This window comes from Lonchura striata, chromosome 21, assembly GCF_050655825.1.
Source record: "Lonchura striata isolate lonStrDom1 chromosome 21, ASM5065582v1, whole genome shotgun sequence".
Classification (NCBI taxonomy): Eukaryota; Metazoa; Chordata; class Aves; order Passeriformes; family Estrildidae; genus Lonchura; species Lonchura striata.
The window spans coordinates 559,743-572,107 of NC_140723.1; the positions used below are offsets into that span (position 1 = coordinate 559,743).

The 12,365-nt window shown below is 52.5% G+C and overlaps 2 protein-coding genes across 10 annotated transcripts in view; one reads left to right on the plus strand and one right to left on the minus strand.

The window, feature by feature from the left end:
* Positions 1-1,645: 1,645 nt before the first annotated feature.
* On the plus strand, positions 1,646-9,908 carry RNF223 (ring finger protein 223; the record flags this gene model as incomplete). Its single annotated transcript, XM_085559086.1, has 3 exons — positions 1,646-1,669; positions 1,787-1,946; positions 6,439-9,908. Coding segments are annotated over 3 exons (1,116 nt in total), but the record flags the coding sequence as incomplete, so codon positions are not given.
* The window catches only part of AGRN (agrin), an 83,144-nt gene continuing 73,508 nt past the window's right edge, over positions 2,730-12,365 (minus strand). For 8 of the 9 annotated variants that reach the window (XM_085558636.1, XM_085558635.1, XM_085558633.1 and 5 more), the window contains one exon: positions 9,294-11,685. In XM_085558636.1, coding sequence (XP_085414762.1) covers positions 11,528-11,685 — 158 coding nt within the window. In that variant the 3' untranslated portion in view covers positions 9,294-11,527. Of the gene's footprint in view, positions 3,484-9,293; positions 11,686-12,365 lie in introns of those variants that run through there. The other variant, XM_085558634.1, reaches the window with a different exon arrangement.

Here is a 12,365-nt window from a genome sequence, read left to right on the forward strand (position 1 = left end):
TTCCCGGAGGGATTCCCGGTCCCGGTCCCGGAGGGATTCCCGAGGCATTCCCGGAGTGATTCCCGGTCCCGGTCCCGGTCTCGGTCCCGGTTCATTCCCGGTCCCGGTCCCGGAGTGATTCCCGGTCCCGGTCCCGGTCCCATTCCCGAGGCATTCCCGGAGTGATTCCCGGTCCCGTTCCAGGAGTAATTCCCGAGGCATTCCCGGAGTGATTCCCGGTCCCGGTCCCGGTCCCGGCTCATTCCCGGTCCCGGTCCCGGTCCCATTCCCGGTCCCATTCCCGGGGTGGTTCCCGAGTCATTCCCGGCTCATTCCCGGCTCATTCCCGGGCGGTGAGCGCGGAGGGAAGTGAATCATTCCAGCGGGATTGCAGCGGGCCAGGCACGGGCCAGGCACGGGGCAGTGACAGAGCCCGGAGCTGGGAAGCGGGAGAGAGCGGGATAAAAATCCCGAGTACATCCCGTGGATTAATTATCACCTCATTAACGTCTCGGGCTGCTCCTGCCTCAGTGTTCCTCCCTGCGCTCCCATTTATTTCCTGCTCATTCTTCGTTTCTCATTTCTTTCTTATTTGTGGCTTATTTATTTCGTATTCCTTTCTTATTTCTTTCTTAAGTATTTCCTATTTATTTCTTATTTTCCAGCAGGTCCTGCCTCCACGCTCGCTAGCTCCTGGAATCCAGGGAAAACCCACTGGAAATGTCCCGGGAAAACCCACTGAGCTCTCCACTCTTAGCAGCTTTTCCCGAGAAAATTCCAGCTCTTTGTGCCGGGAATTCCCGGAATTCCCACTCCAGGCTGGAAACAGGGAATGGTTCCCAGCCTTGTGCTCCTCCTGGCTCCAGGAATTCCTGGGAATTCCCACCCCAGGCTGGGAATGGTTCCCAAACTTTTCTCCTCCCGGCTCCAGAGAAACAATTCCCAGCTCTGTCCCTGCAGCATTCCCGAACTCCTGGAATTCCCAGGAATTCCATCAGGGAACAAGATGGAAAAGGAGAGGAAAATCTAAAAAAATTTTTAATTCCCTTTTTAATTTAAAAAGTCCCTTTTTAAAAAAAAAATAAATTTTAAGTCCCTTTAAAAAAATGGAATTTCCCAGGCTGGAAAAGAGGGATAAATATGGAAATGGATGGGAAAAGGCTGAAATTCATTTAAAAACCCTCAAAAATGGAATTTCCCAGGCTGGAAAAGAGGGCTCCGCGGCAGAAGGGCTGGAAAAGGAGCAGCAAATGGGAATTCCGGGGCCGGGCGGGTCCCGCAGCGCTCGGGCCGTGATTCAGCGGATGGGGCCGGGCGGGCGGAGCAGGAAAAGGCACCCGCGGCACGCAGGGATAAAATCCCGACCCACCGGAGCCGGCTGGGATAAAACTCTCCTGAGCCGGCTGGGATAAAATCCCAACCCACCGGAGCGGGCTGGGATAAAATCCCAACTCTCCTGAGCCGGCTGGGATAAAATTCCAACTCTCCTGAGCCGGCTGGGATAAAATCCCAACCCACCGGAGCGGGCTGGGATAAAATCCCAACCCACCGGAGCGGGCTGGGATAAAATTCCAACTCTCCTGAGCCGGCTGGGATAAAATCCCAACTCTCCTGAGCCGGCTGGGATAAAATCCCAACCCACCGGAGAGGGCTGGGATAAAACTCACCGGAGCCGGGCTGGGGTTGCCAGGTATTTCTGAAGGATTTCTGGTGGATTTTTAAGGGATTTTTGGAGGATTTCTGGTGGATTTCCCGATTTCTGGAAGATTTTTGGAGGATTTTTAGAGGATTTCTGGTGGATTTCCAGATTTCTGGAGGATTTTTGGAGGATTTCTGTGGATCTCCGGGTTTTTGGAGGATTTCTGGTGGGTTTCCAGATTTTTTGAGGATTTCTGTGGATTCCTGGAGTATTTCCAGGCACTGGGAGAGCAGGAGATGGTTTTGCACCGCTGACAGCACCTGGACAGGTATTTATGGGATGGGGGCTGGAATTCCACCGAGGGATCGCTGGGAACTGGGAATGGGGAATGGGGAATTGGGAACGGGGAATGGGGAACTGGGAATGGGGAACTGGGAATGGGGAACAGGGAATTGGGAATGGGGAATGGGGAACTGGGAATGGGGAATGGGGAACTGGGAATTGGGACTGGGGAACTGGGAATTGGGACTGGGGAACTGGGAATTGGGAATTGGGACTGGGGAACTGGGAATTGGGAATTGGGAATGGGGAACTGGGAACGGGGAATGGGGAACTGGGAATGGGGAATGGGGAACTGGGAACGGGGAACTGGGAATTGGGAACGGGGAATTGGGAATGGAGAACTGGGAATGGGGAACTGGGAATTGGGACTGGGGAACTGGGAATAGGGAATGGGGAACTGGGGCTGGGATTGTAGGAGTGGGATCACCGGGACTGGGGAACTGGAATAGAGATTGCTGGAACTGGGATCACTGGGACTGGGATCACTGGGACTGGGACTGTTGGGACTGGTATTGTTGGAACAGGACAAGCCCAAATCCCAAATCACCAAATCCCAAATCCCAGTTCACCAAATCCCAAATCCCAATTCACCAAATCCCAAATCCCAGTTCACCAAATCCCAAATCCCAATTCACCAAATCCCAAATCCCAGTTCACCAAATCCCAAATCCCAATTCACCAAATCCCAAATCCCAGTTCACCAAATCCCAAATCCCAGTTCACCAAATCCCAAATCCCAGCCCGGACGTGCCCCTCTCAGTTCTGCTTTCACGGTGCAGAAAGATCCCTGGAATTTACACAAACCTGGAATTCCTCTCCTGGATGGCTTCATTGCTTCCCAAAGCTCCTGGAATATCCCAGTCAAATTCTGGGGAAAGGAGAGGCTCGGGATTGAAAAAAAATCAGAAAATCCAACAAAAAAGCCCCTAAAACCAAAATTATTCTGTTAAAAATGAGGAGGGGGAGGTGGAGGAATTTAAAATCATCTTCAGCTTGAGCCAAATCCCTGCGGATCCCCAAAGCCCAAAAATCAAAATATCAAACAAAAATTAAGCCAAATAAAAGGATAAAATTAAGCAAAAATCTCAATTTAATCAACCCAAGGACGCCACGGTGGCATTTAGAAAATTGGAAAATTTGAATTTTTATTTAAAAGCGAATTTTGGGGTAAGTGTGGAGCTGAATTTGGGATTTTGCCGGGCCGGAGCTGACACAGGCCAGGCCAGGAAAGAGCTCCTAGGTTTTCATAATTAACAATTCATAATTCATCATTTCATCATTAATAATTTCGTAATTCATCATTAATTTCATAATTGTGCAATAAGAACCTGGGCAAGCCGAGGCTTCTCCCTTTCCCAGCTGCTCAGAATTCCTGAAAATCCCTGGAAGACTCCCAGGAAAAATGGCATTGAGGGGATGGAGAAAAAAGGGAATATTCAGGCAAAAAACCAAGATAAAAAAGGGAAAACTCCCTCAGGCTCTCCTCCCCTTTGTGCTGGTTCGGGCTTGGATTTGGGATTTATCTGTAAGCAGGAAAAAAATGTTAAAAATTGATTAAAAGCCATTAAAACTCATGGAAAATACACAAAATTTAACCCCAGCAGGTTAGAGCTGCACCCTAACAAAAAAATTCCATATTTAAATGAAGAGGAGCCCAAAAAAAGAGAAGTTCTGGAGGGGGATACAGAATAAATAAATATATCAAAATGGAAAAGAGATTTTATAGAAATATATTAACTATAACTATAAATAGAGTTCTAAATATAAATATAGAGCTAAATATAAATAGATATAAATATAAATATAGATATAAATAGATAGAGAGAAATGAATATAAATACAAATATAAATACAGATCTAGAAAAATAAATAAATATAAATATAGATCTAGAAAATATAAATATAGATATAAATATGAATATAAATATAAATATATTATAACAGAAAAGGAGATCATAAACTACATAAATAATAGAAATAATTACAAATAATGCCATTACTATAAATTATAAATGCTAATACTCATAAATAATTCCATATAAATAATGAAGTTTTTTTTCCCCTTGTGGAACGCGGGGAATAATTGACCTCCCTTAATTAAGCTCGGGTTTAATTGCGGGGCCAGCTGTAATTACCGGAAGCAGCTGATCTCGGTGACACATCCCGGAAAAATCCCCCGGAGCCGGCCCCGGGAATTTCCGGGAATTTCCGGGAATTTCCGGGAATTTCCGGCTGCTCGGGACAGGAATTGGGGCTGGGGGCAGGTGGAGCCTGAAATAATCCGAATTTTGGGGCTCTGAGGGGGGTGAAGCTCAAAATTCGGGTCTGGATGTGGCTGGAGAGAAAAATAATCTGAATTTTGGGGATTTGAAGAAGAATTAAACTCCAAATTTGGCTCTCGATGCAGGTGATGCCTGAAATAATCCGAATTTTGGGGATTCCAAGGGGGATGAAGCTCAAAATTCGGGTCTGGATGCGGCTGGAGATAAAATAATCGGAATTTTGGGGGATGCTGGGGGGGCTTCAGGGACAGGAGCTGAAATTCTGGCTCTGGATGCAGACGCTGCCTAAAATAACCCAAATTTGGGGGTTTTGAGAAGGATGAAGCTCAACATTTGTCTCTGGGTGCAGGTGATGCCTGAAAAAATCCAAATTTTGGGGGTTCCAGGCCCAGCAGCTTTTCCCTCTCCCGACCCAGCCCAAGCTGCAGCTCCAGGTGGAGAATTCCTGACTTTCCCCAGGAAAATCCTGAATTTCCTCCCGAGAATTCCTGACTTTCACCAGGAAAATCCTGAATTTCCTCCCGAGAATTCCTGACTTTCCCCAGGAAAATCCTGAATTTCCTCCCGAGAATTCCTGACTTTCACCAGGAAAATCCTGAATTTCCTCCCGAGAATTCCTGACTTTCACAAGGAAAATCCTGAATTTCCTCCCGAGAATTCCTGACTTTCCCCAGGAAAATCCTGAATTTCCTCCCGAGAATTCCTGACTTTCCCCAGGAAAATCCTGAATTTCCTCCCGAGAATTCCTGACTTTCACAAGGAAAATCCTGAATTTCCTCCCGAGAATTCCTGACTTTCCCCAGGAAAATCCTGAATTTCCTCCCTCCCTTCCGTGGTTTTCCCGGAATTCCGGGCCCAAATCCCCAAAAAAGCTTTTTCCCCATTTTCTGTCTCTTAGGCCCGGCTCAAGCTCCCTAAAGTCGGGATTAGCGATTCCCATGGAATTCTCTGCTCGGGATTAGCGATTCCCATGGAATTCTCTGCTCGGGATTAGCCATTCCCATGGAATTCTCTGCTCTGCTCCCGCCTCCCCGCGCCCGGGGTACGTTGGATTTTTTGTGAATTTTCTGCCCAAAAAAAGGAGGAATTTTGGGGGAATTTTGCTCCTGTCCCTGCAGCTCCAGCCGGGAAAGGTTTGGGGGATCCCTGAGGGTTTTTTGGGATCATTGATGGGATTTTTTGGGGTTGGCCAAAAGTTGAGGAATGAGGAGGATAAAATAAATAAATAAAATTAAATTAAAAGCAGGTGATTCTGAATAAATAAAAATAAAATAAGAAAAAGAATAAAATAACAAAAGGATAAAGTAAAATAAAATAATAAAAGAAGATAATGAAAGTAAAATTGAATAAAATGAAATAAAATAGAATAAAATAAAAAATAGAACAGAATATAGAATAAAATAAAATAAATTAGAATATAATAGAATAAATGAAGATGGAATGGAATAGAATAGAATAGAATGGGATAGAATAGAATAGAATATGAGAGTAGAATAGAACAGAACGGAATAGGATAGGATAAAATAAAAGAAAATGAATGGAATGGAATGGAATGGAATGGAATGGAATGGAATGGAATAGAATAGAATAGAATAGAATAGAATAGAATAGAATAGAATAGAATAGAATAGAATAGAATAGAATGAATAGGATATAGGATATAGGATATAGGATATAGGATATAGGATATAGGATAAAATAAAATCAAATGAATAGAATAGGATAGGATATAGGATATAGGATATAGGATATAGGATATTGGATATAGGATATAGGATCTAGGATCTAGGATGTAGGATGTAGGATATAGGATGTAGGATGTAGGATGTAGGATCTAGGATCTAGGATATAGGATATAGGATGTAGGATGTAGGATATAGGATGTAGGATCTAGGATGTAGGATCTAGGATGTAGGATCTAGGATCTAGGATGTAGGATGTAGGATATAGGATGTAGGATGTAGGATGTAGGATCTAGGATCTAGGATATAGGATATAGGATGTAGGATGTAGGATATAGGATGTAGGATGTAGGATGTAGGATGTAGGATGTACGATATAGGATGTAGGATGTAGGATATAGGATGTAGGATGTAGGATGTAGGATGTACGATATAGGATGTAGGATCCGAGGAACAGAACCGGGCAGAGCAAGGCCGGGATCGCCGCGCAGTCACTCCGCGCTTTCTCTCGCAGACGCTCCCCGAGCCCGGGGCTCCATCGCCATGTCCTGCTTCCCGCAGCTGCGGCGCTCCCGCCCCGCGGAGCGCCCGGCCAGCCCCGCCGCCGCCTCCCCGCCGCCCGGGAGCCCCGCTTCGGGCTCCGGGAGCCCCGCTTCGGGGTCCGGGAGCCCCGCATCTCTGCCCGTGAGCCCCGCATCTCTGCCCGTGAGCCCCGCATCTCTGCCCGTGAGCCCCGCATCGCTGTCCCCGAGCCCCGCATCTCTGCCCCCGAGCCCCGCATCGCTGCCCCCGGGCAAGCGCGGCCGCTCGCCGCTGGGCTCGCCGCTGGGCTCGCCCAAGCCCGCCTCGCCGGTGGAGTGCTCCATCTGCTTCACGCCGTACGACAACTCCTTCAAGACGCCGAAGCTGCTGCAGTGCTCGCACGTGTTCTGCCTGGAGTGCGTGGCGCGGCTGGGCGCGGCGCTGGCCGCGGGCCACGAGGCGCTGCCGTGCCCGCTGTGCCGCCAGCCCACCCGGCTGCCCGGCCCGGGCGCGCCCGGGCTGCCCACCAGCCGCCCGCTGCTGGCCACGCTGCCGCCCGAGCTGCAGCGGGAGCGGCAGCTGTGGATGGACGGCACCCGCCTCTGCTGCCGCCGCGCCTCGGCCGACGCCGAGAACCCGGACTCGTGCGACTCCATCGACGTGGCCATGGCCAAGGCCGAGAGCGCCGAGGTGGCCCCGGCGGGGCTGGCGGGGCGCCTGGCGCGCTGCGACGTCTGCGAGGACTGGAAGCGCATCGTGCTGCTCTCGGCGCTGCTCATCATCCTCTTCTGCATCGTCCTGTGGCCCGTGCAGTGCGCGCTGAAAACCGGCAACCTGCGCTGCTTGGCGCGGGCCGGCGGCCGGCCCGAGCTGCCGCTGCCCGCGGCCACCGCGGCCCCGGCCACGCGGCCGCCCTTCCCCTAGCCACGGGGGACGGCGATGGGAGCTGCTGTCCGGCGGGACCTGCGACAAAATCCCGTTCCGGCAGTGCCACAGCCCCTGGATCTGCTCAGGATGAAGAACAGGAGCTGCTGTCCGGCGGGACCTGCGAGAAAATCCCCATTTGTGGCAGTGCCACAGCCCCTGGATCTGCTCAGGGATAGGGAACAGGAGCTGCTGTCCGGCGGGACCTGCGAGAAAATCCCGTTCCGGCAGTGCCAGAGCCTCTGCATCTGCTCAGGGATAGGGAACAGGAGCTGCTGTCCGGCGGGACCTGCGACAAAATCCCCATTTGTGGCAGTGCCAGAGCCTCTGGATCTGCTCAGGATGAAGAACAGGAGCTGCTGTCCGGCGGGACCTGCAACAAAATCCCAGTCCGGCAGTGCCAGAGCCTCTGGATCTGCTCAGGATGAAGAACAGGAGCTGCTGTCCGGCGGGACCTGCGAGAAAATCCCGTTCCGGCAGTGCCACAGCCCCTGGATCTGCTCAGGGATAGGGAACAGCGATGGGAGCTGCTGTCCGGCGGGACCTGCGACAAAATCCCGTTCCGGCAGTGCCAGAGCCTCTGCATCTGCTCAGGGATAGGGAACAGGAGCTGCTGTCCGGCGGGACCTGCAACAAAATCCCCATTTGTGGCAGTGCCACAGCCTCTGGATCTGCTCAGGGATAGGGAACGGCGATGGGAGCTGCTGTCCTGACAGGACCTGGGACAAAATCCCCATTTGTGGCAGTGCCAGAGCCTCTGGATCTGCTCAGGGATAGGGAACAGGGATGGGAGCTGCTGTCCTGACAGGACCTGGGACAAAATCCCAGTCCGGCAGTGCCACAGCCCCTGGATCTGCTCAGGGATAGGGAACAGCGATGGGAGCTGCTGTCCTGACAGGACCTGGGACAAAATCCCGTTCCAGCAGGAGTTCCTGAGTCTGCTCTGGGATGGGGACAAGGGACAGGACAAAAACCTTCCCTGGATCTGCTCCATCCGCAGCGCGGCGGTGCCAAGCAGGAGCCGCTGCATTCCTGGGATTGTGGGCAGGTCGCACATCCCACACACCGCGCTCCCGCGCCTCTGGAATGTCCTTCCCGCGCCTCTGGAATCTTCCCGTGCCCCTGGAATGTCCTTCCCGTGCCTCTGGAATCTTCCCGTGCCTCTGGAATGTCCTTCCCGTGCCTCTGGAATCTTCCCGTGCCTCTGGAATGTCCCCGCGTCCCGCTGCCCGGCTCTCCATGGAATGCAGGGCTGGGAATGCGCCCGGAGCTTCCCAGGATCCCCCGTTCCTCCGGCTCCTGAGGGAATAAAGGGATTCCCACCCCCATCCCGGAGCAGCTCCGGGATTATTCCCGTGAGGAGCTGGGATGGAGAGGGCTGGATGAAGAGATGGGAAACACCAGAATTCCAGAGGCTGGGAAGGGGAAACCCAAATTCCAGAGGTTGGGAAGGGAAAACACCAGAATTCCAGAGGTTGGGAGGGTGAATCCCAAATTCCAGAGGTTGGGAAGGGGAAACACCAGAATTCCAGAGGCTGGGAGGGTGAATCCCAAATTCCAGAGGCTGGGAAGGGGAAACACCAGAATTCCAGAGGCTGGGAGGGTGAATCCCAAATTCCAGAGGCTGGGAAGGGGAAACACCAGAATTCCAGAGGCTGGGAGGGTGAATCCCAAATTCCAGAGGCTGGGAGGTTCCCCGGTGCTGAGGGGATAAGTGGAGACTCCCATGAGCTGAAACCACCGCGGAGGGGGAGGAAAGACACAAAAGTCCTGCAAAACCCTGGGACTGGGGCTGGAATTCCTGGAAAAACCGAATTTAGGAGACTTCACCCTCCTCTGCCCAGCAGACAGCATCAGGAAAAGCAGGATTTTCCTCTATCCTAAGGGAAAAAAAAAAAAAAAGAAAACAAAAAAAGCAGCAGGCCCCTTAAAAACCTCTTTAATAGTTTCCAAACTTTATTTGTGGGTGATTCGACGAAAGACACGAGTTAGTAATGGTTACATCATGCTGCTCCTCTCCTGCCCATCCCAACTCAGCCAGGAATTCACCCTCTCCATGGACAGCTCAGGGGTTTTAAATTAAAAAAAAAAAAACAAAAAAACAAACAAAAAAAAAAAAACAAACAAAAAAAAATCAAATCTAGAAAAAAACCCAACCTCAATGTTTCTCTTTTTTGTTTGTTTGTTTGGGTTTTTTTTTTTGCACATGCTGTGGTAGAAAGGTTGTTAAAAATAAAACCCAGCTGAAGCGTGCTGCTGGAAATTCCAAATGCTCCCCCATGAGGACACGAGTCCTGCTTTAAGGCATTTCCAAGCCCCAGCGAAAGCAGGAGGAGTTTTTAGATTTATTTTTTTCAGTTGTTGGTTTTTTTTGTTTTGTTTTGGTTTTTTTTCTGTTTCTTCAGCAGCTTCCCAGCCCCTCTGGAGCTGGAACATCCAGCCCAGCTGGGAATCCTGCTCCCAAAATATGGACTGGGGGACTCCCAGAGCCCTCCCAGCCCAGCCCAGCTTTTCCCACCAGGAATCCCAATTTGGACCCAGCAGCTCCCAAAAAATGGGAATTTTGGCACCCACAGAACCCCCCAGGCACAGCAGAGCCTTCATCCCACACAGGGCACAGCCCCCCGTGGAAGATTTAACGCCGGGTTTTCCACAGGAATGTCACAGCTTGGGAATATTTATTATTTTTTAAATCAAATAAACAAAATCAAAGCGGATCCGAGTGGTTTTTCCATAGGTTTCCCCTCTTGGTTCCACCTTTGTTCAGAGCTCACCCTGAGAGAAGAAATTTGACCTTTCCTGGCTCAAAAGTTGGTGCCAAAACCCCATTCCAAGGGGTGCCCTGCAAGGTGGGGTGGAAATTTAGGGGGAAAAAGCCAAATTCTGGCACCTGGGGCAGGAATTCCCACCCAGAACCCGGCGGGATCCCGCAGAAGAATTCCCAAAAGTTGTTTTTCCACAGAGAAATTCCAGCTGAGGCCACAAAGCACGAGGAAACCCTTCCACGGAGAAGGAATCCCAACGGGATTTCTCCCAGAGCTGGGATCCATCTCCTCTTCTCCACATTCCAGGAGATCCCAGCCTGCAGCCACACCCCAAAAACTTCAGAACTGGCCTCAAAATTTTGCTTTCCTGGAAGAAAATGCTCCAAATTCTCCCCAAATCCTCCCCAGCCCCACTGCTGCTCCTGCTGGAGCCCTTCCTGCTGCGCTGGCGGCATCCAGAGGAACCTGGAAGACCCAAGAACTGCAAGTCCGAGGTGAAAAATTCCAAATTTTCTTCGTGGGAGTGGCTCAGTGGCAGCTCTGCCTTGCCAGGCTGGGAGCCGGAGGCTGGAGAAGGCCGTGGGGTGTGGAAGGACACACCCAGGAGATCTCTGAGGAGGGAAAAGGGAATTTCCTGGTCCTTTCGGGAGAGGGACAGAATTCCCAGCTCCTGGAGAGGAGCTCCAAGCGATCCCCGGCACAGGGAGGGGTCAGGACACGTCTGGGATGAAGACAGAACGTGGCAATGAGGTTTCACAGCTGCTCCTGCGCGTGTCCGAGAGGAAGAGGAGGAGGAGAACCGCTGGGAAAATCCATTTTTGCCTCCCCGGCACCTCTGAGTCCAGCAGAGTCCCAAGCGAGCGCGGAGCGGAGCTCGGGCCCGGCTCCGTCCCTGATTTGAGCAGAGCTCGGAGGAGAAAAGCACTTGAGATCCTTACACACATAAATTACAGTGAGAGGAACGGGGGCAGCAGGAATTCGGTGAACGCGGCGCCAGGAGAAGGTTTGGAAGAGCCAGAGCCCGGAGCAGGGCGGGAATTCCCACCCCGTCAATCCGTGAGCGCCTCGCCAGCACCGGCAGCGTTTCCCCCGCACGGGAAAACGGGGTTGTTTTTGGGGACGAACCCCCCAAAAACAGGCAAAAAAGGGGGAAAACGACCCCAGAACGAAGAAGCTTCAAGTATGAAGAAGATGGACGCCGCAGCGGGAGAGTTCTGGTGCCGCTCCTCGGAGCCTCGGCCGAGCTTCGCTGCGCCGCTCGCCGCCCCGAGAACCCGAAAGCAAAAAGGGGTTCCTGACCTCCCCGTCCCCCCCAAAATATAAAAAGCAATAAGTTTACAAAAATAGAAAATAATTACAGCAGTAGGCAGGGGGGAGGGAGGCGCCTGGGCTCTACTGGGCCCCGCAGTGCAGAATGCGCGGGCGGTTGAGCGCGTCCTCCTGCAGGTGCAGCTCCCGGCGGTCCACCAGCACGTCCCGCATGCAGCCCACGAAGGCCGTGCTGAACGCCTTGGGCAGGCGCTGCGGCACGCTCGGCTTGTCCAGCCCGCCTGCGGAGAGAGCGGGGTCAGCGGGGGACGGGACGGGGACAGGGGAGGGGACAGGGACAGGGGAGGGGACAGGGACAGGGATGGGGACAGGGCAGGGACAGGGACAGAGCAGGGTCAGCGGGGGACGGGACGGGGACAGGGGAGGGGACAGGGACAGGGACGGGGACAGGGACAGAGCGGGGTCAGCGGGGGACAGGGACAGGGACAGGGGAGGGGACAGGGCAGGGACAGGGACAGGGACAGAGTGGGGTCAGCGAGGGACGGGACGGGGACAGGGACAGAGCAGGGACAGGGACGGGACGGGGACAGGGACAGGGACAGGGACAGGGAAAGGGACAGGGACAGAGTGGGGTCAGCGGGGGACAGGGACAGGGATGGGGATGGGGACAGGGGAGGGGACAGGGACAGAGCAGGGACAGGGACAGAGCAGGGACAGGGACGGGGACAGAGCAGGGACAGAGACAGGGCAGGGACAGGGACAGAGCAGGGACAGAGACAGGGCAGGGACAGGGACGGGGACAGGGCAGGGACAGGGACAGGGACGGGGACAGGGCAGGGACAGGAACAGAGCAGGGACAGAGACAGGGCAGGGACAGGGACGGGGACAGGGCAGGGACAGGGACAGGGACGGGGACAGGGCAGGGACAGGGACAGAGCAGGGACAGGGACAGGGACAGGGC